Genomic DNA, 24,607 nt, shown 5'->3' on the forward strand with positions numbered 1-24,607 from the left:
TAACCATTTATTATTTAATTTTAAGTTTCAAAAGTCAAAGTAGATTTTGGTGTAGCTTTCTACCTGTTTTACCGCGAGATTCTTATTTATCATCTTGAAACTTTTGTTCAATGCACATCTTTTATACACATTCTTCCTGAATGCAGGTGGTGCCATTCAGGGTCACTACACAAGTTTACAAGTTCTTTTGAAAAGACTGCAGGGCTGTTCAGACCAACAAACTCAAGTCTGCTAACATTACACAACACTGCAAGAAGCTGCATGTAGAAAACATGACCAAAGAAGTTAAAAAAAAGGCTAGCTGAGCAGAGAGGATTAGCATGAAGTGTAGAAAGCTAAACTGCTCAGTTTGCTTTTGGTTGAAAAGGAAAACCAGAGGGGCTGTGGTTTGGTTTTGTTTATTGTATTGGCCCCTTGGGTTTGCTCAGTCTTCCCCAAGACTTTTCAGTCAGTTTTTGTTTTTAATATAATTTCATAGAAGACATACAATTTAAAATGTACACATACCAGTATGGAAAGCTCTTTATGTTAATTTGTATTATTTGTGTTTCTACTTGCCTTTAATGAGAAGGAGAAGGGCAACTGCTTGTGAGTTCACCAGTAGGAAGACAAAGTTCCTAACTTACCCTCTACCATGATGAGAGCAGTTCTATCACATTTCAATATAAATAAGCTTTAATATTTATCATGTCACATACACTTGTCCAATACTGCTTACAACTTATCCTAGACTCCAGAAATGTAATATCCAACATCTAGTCATGTACAAAATCTAGATGTAACAGGAAGAAGTAACACAGGTAATACTTCTAAAGTTCATGCCTACTTCAGTTTAATCAGTAGAGGAAGATAAGTTTTTCAGCTTACAGAATGTTTGTTAAAAGGTGCTCTATATTGTTTTATTCTGTTTTTTTATTCTATGCTTCTATGCTGAAATCACTGCACTTAATATCAAGAAATGCTGTCATTTGAATATGAGTCCCCAGCACTATCTACCCTCAAGAACACAAAAATCATGTTTGAAGTTCAAGATGCACGAATTAAAAATATAAACCAACACCCCAGAGATCAATCAAACAAGAAGTGGAGACCTAGTGACAACCTTGTAGTAAACTTAACCCCTCACATGCCTATTTCCAAATATAACACAACTCTTTTCAAAGAGGAAATAATGACACTTGTATCTGTTAATGAATATGTGTTTGCATGCAGTTGCATTAAAATTAACTTGTTTAACACTTCTGACTGGAAACAGTTACAGGCTTAAAACGTCATGAGGATATCATTTTGTCATCAGACACTTGGAAAGATGCTTTATATTGAACCTTTTTATGCTCACTTCTGCCGTTTTACTAAGTTTTAAACAGAACCTGAAACTCACAGTTTTATTCTACAACTGTCCAACTGCTGTATAAGACACCTAGCTTTAAGAAACAAAGTACAAATATTTTCCTTTGAACAAGAACATTTACATAAAAACAAGCCAAAACATTTGCAACATCTCCCTGCACCTACTTAATGCTGCTTTTAACCAAAATTTAGAAGAGAGAAGCCTAAGAAGCAAAACATGAAAAAGCAGAACTGACAAAATTTTATTGCATCAATAAGACCATTTCATTTTGCTACAAAAAAATGCTAAACTCAGTGCCTTAGATAAATTCTGAAATACAGAAAAATTTTTCATAAGAAGATTCCTGGAAAGATGTGGTATGAAACTAATACAAGGGTGAAGTATCCATGTGGAAAACCATAAAGTTCTTAGGATAAAAATTGCAATCATTCTAACTAGAAAGCAAGCAAGAAAAAAAAAAACTACCACAGCAGAAAGTCCCCCTCACTCTTCTCAGGAAAAAAAGGAAAAAAAACCCCACAGCTGAAAAACTCAACACCCCTCCCCCATCACTTAAAGCCTAGATGGTTTTGAATATTAGTCAGGTTAAGCATGGTTAAAGGTACACACAGAACCTGAGTGATGCTTGGACACTCCCTTTCTCACCCTATCAAATGAGAAACAGATCTATTTTCAATCACTAATTACTAAGCCTACATGTTCTCAGCAAGAGCTGGAATGAATAGTTTATGGCTCATGTACTCACATAAGCAATGAAATTTGCAAATGCAAGTAAGCAATAAAATTCTTCGAAGACAGAACATATTTTGCCAAACCAAACAGCTGAAATGCTGTTCTCCTCTATTGTGCATCTATATCTCATTTGTGTTTGAAATCCGAGATGTACTTCACATGCATTTATGGGTTAGCACTACTGTTCTCCTCATGGCTGAGGCATCATACAGTTTATCTTCACATGCCCTACCACTATATTAAAACCATACTTGAAAGATACCCAAGTAGAAAGAAGCAGTCTGTTCAGTCCATATCTTCAGTATGGAGTTGTTAATCACCATGCTATTATGCACCTTAATAAAACCTACAGCTGCAGGGATTACTTACACTTCTCTGATAAAAAAAATCAAAATATTGGCTCAGAGTATTATAACTTACTGTGGATATTTAATGAAAAATATCACTAATAACTATTTCTGAAGAACAGAGATGTGTGCAGCAAAGGAGAAACAATGAAGAACAGCGTGATATCTCCAAGTTACAAACTTTTGCTAGAAAAGAGTGCAGAAGAAAACAACACACAATTCAAGAAAGAAAGTAAAGCCCAGGAATTCAATTTTGTGGTTTCATTTATAAAAAAGAAAAAAAGTAAGTCTGAAACTAGCCTGAAGAAATATTTACAATTATGTCAAAACAGTCACTACAGCAACCTGAAAAGCAAAACCCTATCAAGGAAGGAACAAAGCAGGACAATAAAACCATCTGGTTTGAATTCTGAACCAAACATTTTTACAGACTAGCTTAACAGTAAAATTTTTATACTAAGGCCAAAGATAAAAATAGGAGTCTTACTTATCCTACTTCATTGAACTTCCTACTTGAATGATTCCACTTTTAAAAAAACTGGGCTGCTCACATAGACCTCTTGAATATAATGCTGATGTACTTCAGGTCAAAAAACTAAAGCTAAACTCCATCTGACCCCCTGTCCAATGCAGACCCTATATCCCAGAGTTTGGGTATCAATACCTAGTATTATATTCATGTAGCAGACAAATGTTCATAATTGACATTAATCTTCAATAAAGTTAGTTCTGACTTTGTGTTTAGATTTATTCACCTAAAGGAAAAGATGCTGTAAATCTTCAAAACACAGTGTTACCAGCGTATGTGGCAGATGATGCTAGCATATGATATACAGAAAGTCATGTTTGCATTACATAGCCTTAACTAAAACCCCAAACATTAATTAGTGGCCGACTTCAATAAATTAATGAGTTTTATCTCACAGCAACATTTTACAGCAATGTGAACAATTCCATCAGAGCTGATAGATTTTTGATTTTTAATCTAATTCCAAAAATTCCTATTCAACTCCTGTTTGAGATGAATACTTAGCAAATACATGAACAACACATGTCAACAAAATGGAACCACTCTTCCCAAATCAAGCAAAAGTCATCTAATGAAAGCCTCTGTGTCATCCATAGGGGAAAAAAATACAGGACTGAATCTCCACAAAACTTACTAAAATTCTGCTTTACTAGGAAGTGGTTAACAATTAATAGATGCAAGATGCATTTCAAGTGTTATTTCATTGGTAAGTTCCAGAACTGCAGGAATTCTACAGTAGCCTCATATATCACTTCTAACACTGCCTACATCTTTAAATGCTTAACGGTAGCAATCTGACCTCGACTGAGATGACAAGATATCCAGCATCAGAGGAAATTCTGTAAAACTCGCACACAAAAGCTGTGACAGTACAGTAAAATGCTTATGAGAGCCCTTTCTACTGCTGATCCGCTTACCTGGTTCCAGTTACAGCACGGTTCTGCTGAATACACGAATAGAGACAGCCAACATACACACAACCTGATCACAGGAACTTTACACATTTTTCAGTTTCTACCATTTCTAAACTCCAGTTTCTCATGCAGGACTGTTTGGTTCAGTAGTTTGAGCATGAACTGGCAGACGCACAGAAAACAAGATCAGAAGACCCATCTTCTGTAATTATATTCATTCTATCTGCAGGAAAATGTAGCAAAAACTAAAGCCATCAGAAGCATGGAACAGCTCTGCAAAACAGGCAAATCAATGACACAGACCATGTGAAACATCAGTATAGAAGGGAAAAGTCATATGTTGCCAGCAGCTGCCAAGACCATTGGCTGAGAAACAGAGAACTGCACTTTTTAATTGCAGGCAGACACACTAAGCATATATGTACAAATACAGACTGAAGAGGTGAACAGGTTTCCATGTGTCATATGAAACACAAGACTAATCCAAATTCACAAAGCCTTATTTTGCCTGCCTGTAGAGATGTACTGCAGACCTCAAAAGACAGAAAACAGTATGAGCTGTTACTTCAATATTGCTATGCAATGTACAGAAGGAAAAATGCGTCACACTACATGCAGTTTTATTTACAAAAGGGTATGTATCTTAAGAACTAAAAGTAAATAAACCTTAAATTGCAGCAAGCTGTAAATCAGCAGCAACCTAAAGAGCACATCTTTTACAATTAATACAGAATTGGAAAGAACACTTGACTTTTCAGGCCAGCTCAAGTTTTACAAAACATCACTGTGTTACATACAGCATTATGGTGGTTCTCTAAATGGTAACAAACAGCAATCCAGAAAGAGCACACATCTGACAGAAACCAAGCACAAGACAGTGCAAAGAGGGTATTTCCAGAATATCACCATACAGTGGAGCAACTGCAACTAACCCATGACTCATCAATTCACTAGCTACTTTTGGAGTCTGAATAGCTGAACAAGGATAACAACTACCATAAGACGTCTTCCATTTTTTTATTATATATCCACCACACACACATCATTTCAGAATTTCCAGATGCTGTTTCTCTGCATTTTAATGAATTGCAATTTCTATTCAAATGCACATACTATCTCACAGCAAGTGAGTCATTCACTACTTCCTGGCATAATAATACAGAAATGAAAGTACTAAGTTGTATCTGCAGAAGTGAAATATGTACAAGTTTGTACAACATCCTGCTTAGTAGAAGATTAGTAAAGACCATATCCATTAAGACACACATTTTAGCAGTTACATGAACAAGAATGTAGTTCTAGTCTCTAAAGATTGAAGGATAAAATGAAGTTATAATTATTGATTTAAATAATATTTGAAAAATAGAAACTGAAAGCTGCTCACTGGAAAAAAGGAGGTGGTATTAGTATCAGATTTTAGTTATCCTGTGTGCATCTGTTAATTATTTGTTTCAGAAAGTTACCATAAGCAGTCACAGACATTAAAAATTTTTATATAAAATTATAAAATAATCCTTCAGCAAAAGATTGGACCAGACTACTTCTAAAAATCACACTCAACCAATATCCCCTGATTTTGTGAAAATCCAAACCAAGTTGATTCTGTAATTCACTTGCAACAAGTAAATAAAATAATTTCTTAATTTTCTCCAAAAAAATGCTATACATATATACACATGACATGTATATATATTACACATGTATGTCTTTAAAAACCTCCCAAAATATGAATACATCTCAGTAGTAAGAAATACTGGCTATAAAGCACTTAGATTCTAAACAGTTAAAACATTTTCTCTCGTTAATATTAGTCATGGGTAAGCCTAAAGAAGAAATCCACAATTAAAGATACAGATGTTACAAAACTTGTAATATAAGCTATAAATTGTGGGGGAAACTATCCAACAAACCCACACAAGAGAAAAACCAGTAAAGAAGGACACTATGAAAGAATTAGGTTGATCATGAACAAATAAATGCAATGTAATTACTACCTTGCTGCTAGACAAGACTGAGAAAATGTTTAAGCAGTGCTAAAGAAAAATTTGTTCTGCTTTCAAAAAAAAAAAAAGGGGGCAGAATGACATTCATTTCTTACAATCATAAAGCAAATACTTCCTTTTCTCTTAGGAAGAACAATAAGATGGAAGGTAGGAAGCAACAATATACAGCTCGTGTTATTAACCATATCATGTCAGCAGATGCAGAGAACTCAATTCCAGATTGCTTCTTAAAGACAGCCTGCAATCCATTGAGAAGTACAGCTTGGATATTTGCCATTTATTAAAAATACTAACAACTAAAATTTTACATGATGGTCATTTGAAAACTGGAAATGGATCAGGCCAGCAAGAATGACAGCAAGCCATTCAAGCATAAGCTGCTATAAGTTTGTACCTTTAAGATTACTTTGAAATTTCACTCAATGAAATGGTGGGGAAGACAAACTTTTTCAAAAGAGCAATTAAAGTATTTCACGATATTCAGCATCTGTCTTACATTAATTCTTTCAGCCTACTGACAATTAGTAAGCACGTACAAAGTCCAAAGTCTGACATGTTCTAAACTTAAGTTATGTTAATCCTCCTTTGCACGTAAAGGGAGAATCTTAATAGCTTTAAGCAGTAACAACACAAAACAGAATGAAATCAAATTTTGTGCTAAGGAAAGCATAGAGTCAAAATGGTAAACACATAAGAGAGACCTTTTATTAGTCACATTACTCTCAGTAAACATGGAGAGCTCTCACTTTAACAAGGCCTTAGGAAGAATATGTGTTAAGTGTTCAGCTTCTAGGGTTAGTACTAGAAGAGTAACCTTGACTCTTTTATTAAAGCTACTGCAACAACCTGTTCCTAGGAATAACAGAAAAAGTTAAAAAAACCTAAAAAACAAATTTGCATACATCAGTAAGGTGAAGGCATATAAATAGGTCTGAACTAATTGTAAACCAGTCAAAATTCATCAATAATCAATACACAGCTGAACTTCAGTGTGGCATGCTTTCTTCTACTCCCCAGAAATTAATTGTACTGATTTTTATAGCTGTTTTGTTAATACTGGGGGACACACCACAAAAACAACTCCACAAAAAACTCCAAACAAAACCAAAAGAAAACCTCACTATTGGTCATACAACCTATCTCACTGTGGGCTGGAAACCTTTTTAAGATTAATCACTATATATTTTAGGCAGTCTATATAATAGGAACAGTCAAATTAGCCATAGTTTGTTAAAAATACTTGTCTTGATCTAAAATACAATTTTATGAAGGGTTTGTCCACCTAGATGTAAAGATCCAGATTATCTGGTAGGTATTGGCCTTTGAAAATTCCAGAAGTCAGACTGAGTTAATTAGCAACCTTATACTGTCCTGAAAATGTATTTTAAAGACACTTATCTACCTCGAAACAAAAAGTCTTCCAGTTAAGGCAGCAAATATAGTTAACTAAGAAAAGAAACAAACATTATAATAAGCAATAAACAAAAAAAATATTAAGAGTTCCAAATTTTGTTTTAAATGCCACTACTAATCTGTATTAATAATAGCTACTCCAGGTAGCTTATTGTTCACATTACACCAAACAAAACAATAGTGAGGGAAAATAAGAGGAAACTACATTCCTCTCCAGCATTGGAAGGTTATTGTGTTCACATAATCAAGACAAAAAAAACCCAAAAACTCAAAGTAAACAAGACTGTCTAGCCAGCAACGGCAAGGCTAAGCAAAAATTAAATCCCTAGGAGAATTCAACTTAGTAACTAGACCATTGTAAGAATCCACAATTAAAGGCAGCATGGTAAGAGCTTGGGATTGGTTTTATTTCTTGACACCACCTCAAGCCATGCCAGAGAGGCTGCAGTCGTTTGTATTACTCAGTATAATGGAGCAGGTTTGATTTGATCACAAATAATAGCTTTAAGATACAGCTCTAATTAATGAGGACTGATGGTAACAAACCCCTAACACCTCTACTTATAGATTTTGTAAAACCTGTTTGGGTTCAACACCCATTTCAGTAGATCTTTCACGATATTGCAAAGGAAACGCTTTTTCAGTTTTACTGTGCAAGAGTGGAGAAACAGGGAAGATGCTTAAGTATAGTTTTAATTTAAGTCACTCATTAACAAAATATGACAAGGTACTTCTGGTCGGTCATTTACTTACCTCCACTTGCTGATTCTTGCTCTTCCCCTTCAGGAAATGTAGCCTGGCTTGGTAAGCTATTCCTAGAACGAGTGACTGACTCTAAGTGTGAAGCCCTTCCCAACAGAGATAGCTCATCTAGCACCTCTCCTTCTTTGGCTTCCAAATCAGATTTTGAAGTGGTTAACTGTTTTATGTTACCTGGTGCCATTAAACTATTTGGGTCATTTAAACAAGCTACAGTACCACTGTCCAGGCTTAACACTCTGGCACGATTCTTGGCACTGTTTGTGCTAGAAGTCCGTCGTGTAGATCTTTTTTTGCTAATTCCTTCAGAGCTAACGTGGGTTTTGTGAGCATTTTCAGAGTCTGTGCCCCCACGATCTTTAGAAACGTATTTGGTCTTTAAAGCACTGTATTTTCCCTCAGGAGACTGGCATGAATGGGAGGTGGTGCTGGAAGAGCTATCACTGCTGAACTGGTGAGCTGACTGCATGCTTGATGTCCTGCTCAAGTCACTTTGATCACTGGAGTCCTCATCGTGACAAAACACAGCACTGTGAGGTTTAGTACCAGATACACCTCGGAAGGAAACATATTCCCTGTGCCGACTTGAATCAAAACTACTAGCCCGCTTTTTTCCTGTCCTTCTCCGGCTTGATTTGTGGCTAGAGGCTGTTCGATGTATCAAACTAGAAGATTTTGGTCGGACATCTCCTTCTTTTTGTTTTCCACTAGTTTCTTTAGCAGCTCTTGAATCTACTAACACAGCTAGTTTCTCACTCTGCTCATCTCTTTGTTCAGCAGCCTTCCCATGCGGCCTGTCAGCTTGTGTAGTCAATTCATTGGCATGTGGGTTCTTATTGGCCTCTTCTGAAGCAGAGGCACCAAGACCTTTCTGGCTGTGCATCTCATCAGATGCATTAGAACCCTTTACCTCTTGAACACCACCCAGAGGACTCACTTCCACAGCAGTCCTTTCGCTACTAGTCCTTTTGTCAGTAGTAGAACTACTGTCATCCTCTGAGTTGACACCACAGTCTTTTTTCTTACCATCCTTTTCCTCTTCTCTAGGAGACTCCTCCTCGTGCTCTGACAATACACTTTCTATATGCGTTGAGCTAGTATGTTCACTTTTATAGCTACTGATGGTACTGTTGGTGTCACGATCAGTCCCGCTGCAGTAGCTTTCTGTTGAACCACTGCTTCTAGTACTCAGGCTTCTCAGACTGTCCATACTTTTGTCTGCTTTCAAGGATTTGCTCTTCCCACTCTTAGTCAATGGTTGAGGGCTGCTACTTTTCAGAATGTCATCTAATTGAAAAACTCCTGAAATGCAAGAGTTCTCACCCAAAGACTCTCGGGATCCAGAAGGGGGTTTGGAAGCTTCTAACTCACTGACAGGATCTAGTCCTCGTTTTTGCTGATAGAGGGGGAAGTCATTTAGTGAAGCATCTGGAAAAGCAACAGCAGAGCTAGAAGTCCTTGGTACACCTCGAGGTCTATGATCCTTCCTATAGGAGTGAGAATGCAGAGTTACCAGCGAAGCTACTTCTGTGTCACATGCACCGTTTTTAGACTGGTCCACAAGCTGGTTGTTCGAGAGGCACACTTTGTCACCGCTGTCCCTTGGCAAATCCTGTCCAGAGGACAATGAAGGTTGGATGGAGACAAATGAGTCGTTCGACACCAGACGAAAAAGCTTCCGATCAGTTGCCAAATCTGTTTGAGTACATATTTAAAAAGAGTCATGTAGAATGTTCATGTAAGTCGTATAGCTTCCTTTGAAACTGTTAGTTTATATCAGACAAAGTAAATGAACTGAAAAATCCAACTGCAAGTACTACAAATTTGTCACATTACCATTTAAAAATATTTTATAACATTTGGGCAAATCTGACAAGCCTTTTTTTAATAAAAAAAAGAAACCATCACTACCAGCTTATCCCTAGCAACTGGTAAGACAAGGCAATTCTGACAAGTTCCCAACTTCCTCTATTGCTTATGTGTCTCAGACTTAATATTTTTACATATTCCAAAGTTTCTTAATTATAAAAGAGTACCCTGCCTTTCTTTTTGGTTTCTACATGCATTAAACAAACTTTAAAGTTATTAATGAAAACACAGTAAAGTCTATTAACTCTGAAGTCACCAAAAACCCAGCAAGAATCACCTTTCCTACCAGATACCAAGTAAGTTCAGTTAGCAAAGATGCAATCACTGTCACAGGTCTCTTTGTACTATAACGAAACTACCTATGAAGTCACTGAGTTTTACTACCTCTACAAAAAAAAAAAAAGGTGCTTTTGTTGTTAAAGCAAATAATGAAGATTTACTGTTAGCTCTTGGTTAAAACAATCATTCCTGTTACCCATCACAAGCAGTCTCCCGTAAAACTGTCCATCTGCAGGCAGTACTAAAAGTCAGGCTACTTTTCCTTTTGCTACTGTCACTAGCAGATCTGGAGGCTAAGTTGTCAAATTCCTGTAGAATATATCTGAATGCATGTAACTTAAGAGACTTCACAGTTACATTACTCAGCTGAAAGTTGCAGAACCCTGCTGCCTATTACAACAGCATGGCCATCTGTGATGCTCCATTCCAAACACACTTTTTGCACCGAATCACACAGTAATGATTGAATCATTCATCTAATGGTTCTAATCACCCACTAGTGATTAGACTGGCAAAAATGAAAGGTATTCGCAGAGTTAACTTCCTCCTAATCACCAGAAAATCGGCAAACAAAGATTTCCCTTTGGTTTTATGCTCTGTTTTAGTCTGAGCAGGTCTTTTCTGGACAATGAAGCTAAACAAAAAATTGTTTTGTTTTGTTTCAGAACACAAGCTAACAGTTTCCTTACATAGTAGAAAAAAAAAAATTTAAATTAACCAAGCTCTGATAACTTGCATCTTGGAAGCGGCCTATAGGTCTAAGAACATAGAGCTCTGTATGGGGTTATTTACTTTATAGAAAAGCTCGCCACAATTTCATTTGTCTGTACTCATAAGGAAAGCAAATTAATCTACAATGAAGTCCATTAACCACAGGCCACCTGTAGTCCAAGAGATATTGTCTAAAGAAATCAAGTTAGCTATCTTTCAGCAGTAAGGTGACAGTAAATATTTATTACCTGCTGGAAGATGTCAGAACAAGGAACACACAGTCAAAGAATAAAGTTATAAGCATTCAAATTATGCTTCTCAGAAGCTTGAGTAATTAAGAAAGGAAACAGGGAACTTCAAGATAGACTCCAAGAAAGGGTATCAGTAAACTGCATGAATTTATTTAGCATATTGAGCAAAGGGTCTTTGGTAACAAAACACCATGTTTAAATATGGAGAAGAAGAAATTTTACCTTGTTCTTCACTTCCTTCTTTACATAGGCTGGAACTCTGGCCAAGACTCAAACTGATATCATCAGAGGTCTTGGCAGTGTCAGTATCACCTGCAAGTTTTAAGAAAAAAAAGAGTACTAGTGCTCAAAGTATTAACAGATACACCTACATTCTCAACTGTCATGGAAGACTGTTGCTTGTATTTCTTCATCTATAGGTAAGTAACAGTAGTTACAAAATTAGAATAACACAAGATTTCTTTTAGATATGAGTATTGTCTACTCTATTATCTTCCACAGAACTCAATGGCAATCAAGATTGGGTTTTTTTCCCTTCAAAGTGCATCTACTGGAATATTTCTTTTCTCAGGGCTGTCCATAAAAAAAGGGTAGACTAAGAAAATACTTCTAATGGTCAGAAAAGCAAGGAGAAAAACAAAATCAATGTGACAAAAATTTGCATTCAATTTTTTTTTTTTGCCTTATTATTGGCTGGATAAATTCACAAGAAAATACTCATAATATGCAAAATTGTTATCTTTTCATCTTAGAGGAGTTCACAAGGGCTGGAAATTACTTCAGCTAAATGTCAAACAACAAGAAGTAATCAAGTCATTGATATGCAATACCAGAAGGGTAATTGGTTTCACTGAACTCAAAATAGTAGAGAGAGGTCTACCCCAACCAACCCTTTGGCTCTGCATTTTATAGGCAAACGGAAAAGCTGTCATTACATGGGAAGTAGACTATGGACCCCAGATTATTCTCTCCTTATGCTTTGGTCGTATCATTTGCATGTCCAAAGAAGACTTCCCCCAACTAGTAAATGCTATGTTTCACTCAAAAAAGAAAAATCGTCAAGATAGAAGGCAGACAGTATTTGGAAACAACACAGTAAACAATAGTGATTTGAAGTGCTTCTGCAAGGTAATTTAACTAGCTAAAAATCTCACCTTTGATGGTTGCTGCTGTTCCCAGACGAGATAACCCAGATCCAACCTAGAAATAGGAAATTATGTAAACAGCTGTACACTTTCAGGAAATAAACAATTGTTATTTCCTATTAGTCCAACTCATGCATTTGCCTATACACCTAGGAGAGGTTTTTAAAGCCACAAAAGCATCCAGCAGCACAATGCTGTAAAATTCTGACTATGTTTCCACTACAAAGAGATGAAAAATCATATAATTAAGCATCCAAATACATCACAGCACTATTCAATTCAAAAGCCAGTGTTCATGGAGACTTTACTATGCTAATTTTAAAAAGTTTCTAATCTAGGAATTCTCCTGACATAATGTGGCAACAAAGTACAAGTGCAGTGTGACAGTAATAATTGCTGTTGTAAAACTTAACATTTAATGCCAGGATTCTGGTTGTCTAAAATGCTTAAAGAAAACATAATCTTAGTATAAAGCTTATCTGTTCACAATAAACACCAAGCTAAATCCAAAAATTGCTCCCATGTGAAAAGATACATATTTTCCCAGTTAATTTCACATTCAATGGCAAACCAGCAGGCATGGTATCTGCTCATACAAAAAATTTCACCATTTAGGTTTGCAATCTACCTTTCTAAATATATCCTATAATCCATTGGAGATTACTTTGCAGAAATGCTAAAGAGAATTTGGTCTTACCTTCAATAACATTTTCAATACAACCTTTCAACTACAAAGAGCATACAACAATGCAGGTGTCAGATAATTAAATCACTCAGAAATAAAATAGAGGAAGAGCACTCAAAGGCAAAATCCGAACCTATAATACATAAATATGATGGCCATTTGATTGATAGATGTATACTTACTGGGATGCTGTTTTCCAAAAATGCCTAGTTAAAATTACTCTGGGGAAAAGAGCAAAATTCTACTAGTTATTTTCTGTAAGCACAGCAATTTCAGGTAACCTGAAGATGTGTGCAGATCCTATTCAGCCATAGCACAGAAGAACAATGACTTTATGTATAATCTGAAAAAACAGCTAAAAGCTTGTTTAATACATTTGCTTCGCAACATTGTCACACGCACTTTTAGTAACTCATTTTGTCATGTTTCAACAGTTTTCCATTCAATAATATGTCACTGAATACAAATGCATCATCACAGGAAAGCTATTTCATACAGAACAACTGAACAGAACTCAGATGCTAACTGTTCATGTTCCCTTTTGATGCTGCACATTCAATCAGAGGACCAGTGAATACTAATTTTCTTAGAACAAATACACTATACTTTCTTTCACAGTAGCTTGAACTTCTTCACATGCTTTAATATTAAAACTGTTATGTTTGGAACATATTTTTTCCCAAGACCAGTCAAGTAACTAGTCTGGGCATCATGTTTCTATCTTCCTACATGGACTATCACTTCCTATTCCTTTGCACCAGCAAATGCCTTCTCCCTTGGAGGAAAATCTCTTAAGAGTATCTATGCTGCATAACTGAGCTTGATTCAGATAAAACACCAGCATTAGTATACCACTGCACTTGGTTATCTACTGCTTGCTCAGAGACCTAATTAGAAGAACATGATATTGCAATACCATGCCAAGGACTTCCATGTCATTTGAAGACAGGTTCTGTGTCTTTACCAGGATGCTGCATTGTTCATTATCAACATAACTGTACAGCCTGACCACTTCATCTACTTGTCCTCATGAAGGGTTGATAAAAACTAGCCACAACCAGCTAAATGTCACAAGCCAAACAGAAGGAACAGCACATCCAACACTATGGAATTTGAACACATAGACCTGGCAGACGTAATATGGAAACAGAGTAACTTCCCCAGTGAAATTCAAGGCAACTAGAGCATAATGAAGTTACATTAAAATGTAATAAAGCCACGTTCTTCAGCACTTCCATCTGGCAGGACTCCCTATTTATTGCTTTCTTCCCAATCCTGCTGAACAACCAAGGAAGTGAAGATTTTGCAGAGGACATGCAAAAATTAAACAGTTTTAGTCTTTCCATTTCTAGCAGTTTATCTTTCTTTATGCTTCAGCAAACTAACTTTTTTGACCCCCAAATCTGACCTATCAGGAATAACAATCTGCAGAAAGCCATTCACAACTGCAAGAGATAATCAGCAGTGGAAATATTCTAAGATAACTTAACATAAGCTTCCTCAAATACAGCATATAAATTTACAGATTAAGCTTTAAATAGTAGAAGAAACAAAAGTAAGGGAGGAAGACAAAGTTAGAACATCAGCATGAAGATACAGCTTGAGCTACCCAAAGGGACAAGGGAATCCCACTACCTTCTTAGTACTTAGCTCACCATACTCTGAGCCATTTTGATTTCTTAAATCAGAAGAAAGCTAACTGAGGAAAAGGGAATAGTTTCTGATGGGACAGGAGGTTCCCTTTCAAAATCCAGCTATTCCTAATTTAAGTACAAGATGGGTTGAGAGCTACGCTGCTGGGAGAATGCAATGCCTTCCTAATAATGCAGTTACATACAGAAAAGAAAATTGTTTTTAATCTAATATAAATTACCCAAAACCCCCGCAAAATAACAGGAAGAGGTTATCTACGGACTGCAAAGCCAACAATACTAAAGCAACAACTGTAGTAGCTTTAATTCTTACCTGGTTGTTTGGATCTATCCCAGCATAAGAATTGCGTGAACTACAGCCAACAGGGGGAGTTGCTTCTCGTATGAACTCTGACATCTCAATCCCTCCACCAGGGTCACTGAAACATTAAAAAAAAAAAAAAAAAATCAACACATTATCCCCACCAGTTAAACAAAATTTTGTCTATGTTGAGCGCATATTCAAAACAGATTTTCCTTTCTCAAAAATCATGGGCTCAAATATATCCCAATATCTTGGATGAACACTGGCTGTTTGACACAGGAAGCTCAGTCTGAGCCAGAGCACTCTATACACTCTCACAGAAACTGCTGCCCCAAGTCCACTGTCACCAGCCAACACAAACTGTGAAGACTTAGGCCCTATAAGGCATTCCAAAATGCTGACATTTTAAGTTCTCCCGGTCTTTATGTGCACATGTTACTTTTGGATCAGCTGTTCAAACATAACACCCAGAAATCCACCTCTAGAAGAAAATACTACATAGAACTCAGAGCATGGAACAGCCTCTTGGTCCTTTCCTTAGACTGAATCTGGGAGCAAAAGCAAGGATGGCTAATGAAGAAAGCCATATGTGAAAGCTTTTAAACATGCAGAGATATACAGGGCCATAGTATTTCTCCCAGGGATGCAAACCACATCTTTCTACTCAAAAATAACTTCCCTTCAGATACTTTACAGCTCCTACCAAGCAATATTTTGAGGTACAACACATATATCATTGCATCCTAGTGATCTCACCCTTTCAGGATTAATAACTATTGGTTTGAAAGTATTTCCTAGAGCAACACCATCAAATTGTAATTCCACAGAATTCAGTTTGCCAAAGGCAAATATTTTATGAAAAAAAAAAAAAAGGCAAGTTGGATTCATCCATTATGACAATGGGGTCTGAAGTCCGTTGAGGACTAAAACACAAGGATCCAACCTAGCACTGATTGTTAATTGCAAAGAGGAAGCAGTTGAGGCGCTCTTTTTCCTATCCCACTAAAGTTCTCTTCAAGCACCTTGATCCGGGAGTATCTGCAGGGTAATTTGACACTGATCCTCTCTGCTTCTTCCCAGGTATGAACAACAGCTTCTCAACAATCAAATTCCAGCATTTTGCTTAAAGTACTCATGCACAATGCTCGTCCATCAGACCAAATACACTAAAGACAAAGGCCCTCTGAAGAAGGGAACACAAATGGACAGAAGCACTGCAAGGCTTACTGAACAGACAACTAGTCTTATAGGAAAGTCTTACATAATAGGAACAACACTTAATAGGGTGGCCTGTGCAGGGCCAGGAATTGGAATCGATGATCCTGATGGGGTCTCTTTCATCTGAGCATATTCTGTGATTCCAATAGTTTCTGAAATACATGGACATCAATCAAGGATATTGTAAACAAACTGTCTGCACACTAAAGGACCTGACACATGATTCATCCTGCAGCACGACATGTTAAGCTGTTGGCATCTTGGAGAGGTGTACAGGCACAACTTCGGGAATCACTCTAAATAATATAAGAAGCACATGATTCTTCCTACATCAGAGATGACAAAAAAAAGGACAGTTTGAAGTTAGGAATATCTATATACCTTCAGTAAAAATAAGTTAACTTAAAAGACAACCAGCCATTAGCTAGCAGAAGAACTATGGTCCAACTCCAGCAAATTAAAAAAAGAAGTGAGAAGCCACCATTTTGTTACAGCTCAACAATGAGACAGGCATACTCTTGGAGATGGCTGTTTACAGAGCCCTCTCTGACCTAGTATTATCAATTATGCTAAGGCAGGTAAGGAAAATTAATTTTAAAAGAATCAGCACCAGCTTCAGCCAAAGCATTCCTTCTGTAAGCATTTTAAGAATACATAAGGACATAACATGAATTTAAAGACTAAACTGAAAAATTCTCACAATGCTTAAGTTCAGCATACATTACAACGTCAACTGAAGATACAATAAAGAATGCCTTTCACAAAAAGATGAAACTCCTTTCCTGTTTGAATAATTCATTGAGAAACACTGCATGTGATTAAAGTACATCTTATGAAGTAGAAAAATAAGTCATTGCAAATAAGCTTCCATGCATAGAACCAAGTCATTAGCCAAAGAAGGCAGCAATTTTGTCTAAAACTGAACCACCAGATATCAGCATAAGCAACAACAAAATCCATCACCGCCACTCTACTCACAGCTCCTATATTCTGTGATAACACACACAAATGAATGAACAAAAGCTAGTAAAAAACATCAACAAATCAAGTCTGCAGGAAGAAGCAGGAAACACAGATTTCTAGGATTGACCACTGTATGCCTAAATACCCAGACTTCTGCAACATCCAGAGTTCTTTAGGAGCTACTTGACACTAGTGCTGTGGCCAGGACTTCCTGATATGAAATTCTACCATCTGTTTCTTACAGTTTGCTGTCTTCATTCCTTAGGCAACTGTTACACATTACAGTTTGCAAACAAAATAACTGCAGTGAAGTTACAACACAAATCAAGAAGACTGAAAAAATTACAGCCAGCAAGAGAGACTGCTGTGAAAGAGGCACTCAAAGATGACAAAGCAAATTAAAACTACTGTTTCTAATTATCAGTAACTCTGAAGGAAAATTACTATCTGCAGGTATATCTCATCAGCATGTCAGAGACTAACCAAATGCATGAAGAGGCCATAAGTCTACATGAACTCAGGTTTAAAATCTGACTTAGGTGATTGACTACTGAAATCTGACATTCAGACCAGAACTTCAAGGGGTAATCAGAAATAAGTTTCTTTGATTTCTGGACAAAGCAGAGGAAGAGTTTTATTATCGTTTGAAAATCATCATCTGTCCTTAATGTCCAATAAAAGAGTAGGGTAACTAGTCAGGAGGCTGCTGTCGAAATACAAAAGAACCACGGGATGTACTGCAAATGCTAGATCACAACAGATTCAAGTATTAAGAGAAATTTTCTTCCAAGCCTGAGTCACTAATGATAGTCAAAAATAAAAACTAACTCCAAACTCAAGAACATGTCTGCCAGCCACAGAAAACTGCAAGGAGAATAAATACCAAAGGCAACAGTCTTTGAGACAGATGACCTTTTTCAAATTTTATTTGCTCAAATTTAAGTAGACCGTAAATATTTCAAAGATGCAACATTTTCCAACTACTAGCTTTACTTGGTAGAAGTAGACATGAAATTTATGCAGCATCATTATTACAGGTGCTGATGGAGATCAGGAACACCAGTGTCACCAGATGAACACTTTATGACACTTTGAACCATAACAGCCACTGACAAAAAGCTATATTCATATATCCAAAAAAAGATTGACTTAAGTGCTTTAAATTATTTATGTGGGTCCACTGATATCCAACAAAGATCATGCTTGCACTGCTTCTATATTCCTATGAGACCAAGAGCCTCTATCCCCCCCCACTTGCTTTCATGAAACCTCACACAAACATTACTATACTAACACCTGAAGTATGAAAACAGCAACTCGCGTTCCTTTCTCCAAATTAAGACTTTCTTTCAAAAACATTAACTAGAGAATTTCAGCTTTAGAAAGAGGAGAGAAAAAAAATAAACAAGGCATTTCTAAAGGAATGGTAAGTTGTTCTTTGCTTAAACATACCAAAGTTTCATGGAAAGAAACCCCCATCCACAAACCACAACTAACTGAAGATAAATGAGCAGTTCAAGCAAGCCCACAAACGACAGCATATAATTTGTTAGATACCTGAAAGCACCACTTGGATGATAAACATCTTCAGAAAAAAAGAACAGCAGTTCTTAGAAGCTAAACAAAATCCTGAACACAACCACTGCTTAATCCTACAAAGAAATGTACTAAGATTTCTATCTAAAGTGCTCTTCATGACTGTATATGTGGCAGGGTAACAACTCAAGGATGGCTTTGCAAACTATACTATATGCATATCTATTCAGTATCACATGCTGTAGCCTAAGCTATCAAAACTAATATTCTGATTATGCAAATATTTTAGATAGTATCTCTGCTCAGATCTCCCCTATATCCACCTTGGATTAGGGGAGCAGAGTTTAAAAATCAGAAAATCCTACGCACACATTCTCTTCCCCGACCAGTTTGGGTTTTTATTAGTGTTCCAATTTTAACTTGCTAAGGAGGTTACAGCTCAATATTAAACACTCATTCTACATCCCATCTACTGGTTCGAATGCTACCCCAGAGTTCTTGTCAGCTTCCAGGCAAAGATTAGTGTATACTGTACATCCCACTTACCAAAAAGTAACTCCGTAATTTCTGCATTGACCTTGTTCCCAGTTCTAGTTAAGAGACCTGAAAGTGGGAACAAGGATCATATAAAAGTTAATGAAACTTTAGTTGGCAAGCAGGACACACAGCATTAAACTAACCTCTACTTCTGAGCTCACAATGCTTATAATGTAGTATCTCGTCCCATGTCAAGTGCTCCCTAGACAAAACAGAACTGAAACAACCAGAAGTAATTCACAACACTAGCAGAAATTCCCTTACCAACTCTGGGCCCGTTTTGGAAGCAAAAGCTACATAGCAAAAACACCAAACAAAAAGAAAATCCCCACCAAAACCAACTCAGACAAAATGCCTAAAGGTCACATGTAAAACATGCATCACCAAGGTTGCATGAGAAAGAACAGACCACTAGTTTACTTCCATGAATTTTATTAAGCAGAGCAAGCATTAAGATACAATTAGGGAAGCAGCCTGCCAAAATACCTCAGTACAGTGTTGGTAAGGTATAGGGTGATCTAAACAGAGTCACAATTAATATCAGCAGCTTCAGCTGCCAAACACATCATGGAAAACAGGTCAGGTTTATAAAAGATTGATACGAGAAGTTACTGTATATCAGCTTTAGAGGAATCTAAGACATCGTTGTTGCCAACAATACCTGAGCTGAGAGAAGACACGCAAGAACCTACGACCACGAGGAGCTACCCCATATATAGACAGGAATGTCCTTTTACTTCTAGGCTTATCATTTTAAAGAGGAGCAGTTGAACACTTCGTCTCTTTAAAAGCATCACAATAAATACACTCAAGAGGCTTCTTTCAACCACGTTTCCTTAGTAAGACACACAATCTTTTAAGAGTCAGGACATACAAATCATCTCTCTTTCAAAACTACTCATGGCTACTAGTACCGGAAACTCAGAGACAAGAGAATCATCTTGTCTAAAAGCTCTAAAAGCTAACAATTCAAGGTTGATTTATTTCATGCAGTTTAACTTTTAAGGTGGTCTCAAATTATCTAAGGCAGGCAGAGGCTTTGATATTAGAGCTCATAACATCCATAGTCTGATCAAACTGGTCAAGCCAGCCTTGTTGATGAGTCATCTTTTACTCTTCTTTCTCCAAATAGTCTGGTCAGAGGAGGAAAACCTCTGGCATTGTTTTACGATGGCTACAAAGGAGATCTCTGGAAAGGAATCACCTCCTATTGACAGTACTTGAGAATCATTATCGTCATTACTGAGCACAACATTTCCAGAATTTCCAAATTCACAGGACAGTATTCTCCTTGAAAAGACTGACTGGAGTCAAGCATTGTATCCAACTCCTGGTTTTGCAACACTAAAATTGCAACCCAATCAGACACTCCTCCTGGTGAGCAAAGAATTAGCATGTAGTATGTGGTCTTTGACAGCTAGATTTTTAATACTACATCTACTACTGAAATTAGATTACTTGTACTAATTATGTTCATTAAACATTTAGTGACCTAATCGGCTCACATTTCCCATGCTATTGTTTCCGGCATGTTCAATACTGCTCTTGAACTCCTTTGGGGAAGGAACTAGGAAATTATTGTGAATGCATTATTTCAAACCTAACACATAAATAAGTCTACTTTTCAAGACCAGACTTAAAACCATCTTTCAGAACCACAGAGCTCTGTATCTACATTCCCTAGTGTTTAATGTCAATCAGAATTCGAGTTACACAGCTGATGAAGACAGGACCAGTTAGTCATTTGAAGCAGGATGCAAAATTCAGCAGACAACTTACCTGGGCCCATTGCTGTCTTTCCTCTTCACTGAAACACTGCTTTGTTCTGTTTTTGCACCTCTGTCCATATGCTCACTGGCATTCCTCTCCACAATTTCTCCCTCATCCAGTGCCCTGTGCAAACGGTAATTCACCATCTTCAAAACGATAAAGAGAGCTGCTATCACTGGGCAGTAGACAGCTACTATCATCATGGAAGAAGGAAGAGCCTTTCAAAAAAAGAACAAGAAAAAGTTAATGAACACAAGGTCAGATATCCATAAGAACACTCTCTAGATTTTAACTGTTTGTTTCATGGAGAAAATATGATAATTCTGAAAGTTACACCACCTACAGCCAGTCTTCATGTGAAAAATGTTAAAAGTCTAGCAACACAGAAGAAAGAAACCGTTGCACTAGCAAAGATACTAAATCACCACAGCATTGTACTAAATAAACTAGTTTGACTGAAGCTTGAGAACCAAGCTCAACTCTCACTCTTTCCTTCTATGCTTTTGCAATGCAAGACCTAGACTAGGAAATTTAGAGCTAGCATGTGTGAGATATATATTTTTAATTGCTATGAGTAGAAAAAAAGGGGAAGATTTTAAGCACATAAAAAACCAACAAAGCACGGGGTGAGATCTTATTTCCGGGCTAGTACACAGCATCAAGTCCATTTCAGAAAAACTTGATGCACGTTTGACAGCATGACTGGACAGGAGAAAACCTGCTTAGATACCAAACATTGGTGTTTTGACTTCACTTTTCAGCTTCCAACAGCTACTGCTGCATGACAAGACACTGATCAGTCACAAAAGCCAAACTGTTTCCTACTTGCATACATAAAGAGGTTGCTCACATGTGTGACTCACACACTGCACAGCAGAACCCAACCTGCAAGACCACGGGCAGCAAAGATTTGTGCTAGATCATTGTATGCCCATGGAAAGGTAGTCAACACATGTTCTGAAAAAAATTTTTCATCTGTATGAAAGGTGACCAGAAGCCACATTAAAAAAACCCCTCAGTCCTGAACGCAACATTTGAAATTCCGCTCTAAGCTAAGAGTGGAATGCATGCAGCTCTTGCAGAGGTAAGTAAGGCTTTCACAAATCAATCACTTCAGCAATAGGTATTGACAAAGTCCAGCCTGACAGCTATTGAGGAGAAGTGTTCGAAGTACTGGTTAAACTTCAGATTTCACTTCAATGCATTCATCCTTCTAAAACACACTTTATTTGTGTTTTTAAATTTTGCCATTTCCCTAGGCAGTGATTAAACAAAATGAGATATTAAGTCTCAGTATTCATCCAAAATTTGACCATTTCCTTTACAAAAGCAACAAAAGTTTAGGTTGTGAAGTATTTCACTGCACCACTATCCTTTACCCTGCTCACAGTGTAGTTTGAGATATACCTCCAAAATATAAAAATACACACGGACATATGACAATCAGAATTAAACATCAGATATCTAGCTTGAACATTAATGTACTAAATGAGTAGAACAAATGAGCTGTCTTTTTAGACCTCACGGCTGAAGGACAATTCCAGCTTATTTTCCTATCTCCCTAGAGAGACCATGGGAAGGGAAGAGTCATCATTGATAAAAAAGCCCCAGGAACATCTTGCAGAGTCAAAACAATGCTCAGAGTAGAAGACAGCAACGCCTCTCTAACCAGTGCACAGAAACATTTTGAGCCGTCTAAAACTGACTGGCTGATAACACAGTGTAACATTATGCAATGTAACAATCTCCTACCTAAAACTATTGCCCTGAATCCTAGAAGGATTCTAAGCATAACTTAACCATAGTAGTCAGCCAAACAATTTTAAAGGACTCAACCTGGTCATATGTGCTGAATAGAGAGGCCTACTTTTCCTTTTCTCTACTCATTTCCCCTTCTGACTCTTCAAGACGCCCCTGGAACTTTGATCACCATGATGACTCCTTGTAACTTAGGAAGATATTCCTCCAAAACAAGTCAAGTCTGACAACCATCATTAACACCTACCTTTTCCTCCAAAACAAGTTAAGTCAACACTGAATATAACATTTGAAGTAAGCCAGGCCAACTAAGCTGAAGTTTGCTAAGTTTTATTTTGTATGCTGAGCTGAACATCACCATGATGAACAGAGATTCACTCACCGAGCACCAGCTAAGGAGGAGAAAGAGGAAACCAAGCTATTTAAAACCAGCATCAATAAGCAAACAGGATCCACAATGATATGGCAACCCTACAACCCCTGAAGCCATGCTAGAATGGTTTCCTCAAGAAATGAGGTGCCTCCACTTCCAAAAACTTCAGAGTCGGTTTCCTGCCAGCCTGTTAACTTTGGGAAAATGCATGAACTTCCTGTACCTGCTAGGCAGTCTGCTACCCCATCACACACAGTTTCAACTTTCCTCTCCTCTATAATACCCAGTGCTCAGGAGGCATTACCAGAAGAGCCAGACTAATGCTAGATAACAAAAGCTAGAGTTACTCCATAAAAGATGTGCCTCTACTTTTCTGTCTAGAGAGCTCATCAATTTCTCGCCTCTACTCTGTCAGCAGTGAGGTCACAGTATATTCAGGTTATCTTGCAAAATCTACACTTCCAGTTTTTCAAAGGAAAGCTTTAAGAAGAAGTACCAAAAAAAGGCAAAACACCTCATGTAACTTACAGCAAACCAAACAGGGAATTCAAACTTTTTCCTCATATCCTGTTTTCACAGGATTGCAGAAAAAATTTTAAAAAGCTAAGGTAACTGATTACCTTTTCTTCTTCATATTTGTAGTAGGTTTTCATCTCAGAATAGGGTATATATTCTGGGAATAGAAGGCATTTTAGCTAGCTTAGTCTGACAGATGAAAACACTTGACATCGAGTATCATGCTGTGGGGCAGCACTGCCACCCATGGCACCAGCAACTTGTCTGCAGCACAGCCTCAAGAGGAAATTTACTGCAGCCTAAGCTAAACCACTTGCAACTTCTGTTTTTCTAAGCCAAACTTCGAAGCATTCAACATAAATTTGGGGTCTTCTCTCCACAAAACAAAGCAAGTTAAAGTGAGATTTCCATTTCCAACTGTGCTCAGCACTTTACCACATTTGAGGAGAGACGTGTTTCTCACCAGCATCCCATGTGATACCACCTTCAGGACTGGAATACAAATCTGAGTCATAGAAATTTCCCACTAGATTACATCTTAAAATCAAAATAATTTCAAATACTAAAGCATTTTACTTGAGCCCAGCACACTAAAACCTTCAGGCCAGAGTTGTTACTAGACACCAGTTGGCCACAAGGCTACAGCTGCAACAATATTTCAGAGAACACCCATTTTTACTGCACATTTCTACTCACTTGCATTAGCACCAAAAGAACACATACTCCACAGCAGTCATCACAACAGAAGCTCTTGTACAATATAAAGAGCTAAACAGAACCATATAAAAACTGTGTGCTTTTAATTATGTTCTGTTGAAAACTTCAGTTATCTAATTACTGAACAAACCCAACTATTAGGTAAGTTCCTACCCAAAATTATTTCTCTGAGTCTTAAAGGGAAGCTAAGTAGTTCTCTCAAATACGGGGGGCAGAGAGAAGGACACTGATTTTCTACCACCTTTCCGACAAGTTACTTTCCAAATTTAGATCTT

The 24,607-nt window shown here is 37.2% G+C and overlaps 1 protein-coding gene across 8 annotated transcripts in view; it reads right to left on the reverse strand.

Annotated features, from left to right (window-relative positions):
- Positions 1-24,607, reverse strand: part of PCNX1 (pecanex 1) — an 89,419-nt gene that overhangs the window by 60,503 nt on the left and 4,309 nt on the right. For 7 of the 8 annotated variants that reach the window (XR_010783864.1, XM_066552747.1, XM_066552746.1 and 4 more), the window contains exons 2-6: positions 20,978-21,186; positions 14,954-15,059; positions 12,313-12,358; positions 11,381-11,470; positions 8,043-9,743 (exon numbers count right to left, since the gene is read on the reverse strand). Coding sequence is in view for 7 of the 8 variants with exons in the window: in XM_066552747.1 (XP_066408844.1) it covers positions 8,043-9,743; positions 11,381-11,470; positions 12,313-12,358; positions 14,954-15,059; positions 20,978-21,186 (2,152 nt within the window). In the remaining variant the exon portion in view is untranslated. Of the gene's footprint in view, positions 1-8,042; positions 9,744-11,380; positions 11,471-12,312; positions 12,359-14,953; positions 15,060-19,207; positions 19,265-20,977; positions 21,187-24,607 lie in introns of those variants that run through there. The other variant, XM_066552748.1, reaches the window with a different exon arrangement.

This window comes from Molothrus aeneus, chromosome 6, assembly GCF_037042795.1.
Source record: "Molothrus aeneus isolate 106 chromosome 6, BPBGC_Maene_1.0, whole genome shotgun sequence".
NCBI lineage: Eukaryota > Metazoa > Chordata > Aves > Passeriformes > Icteridae > Molothrus > Molothrus aeneus.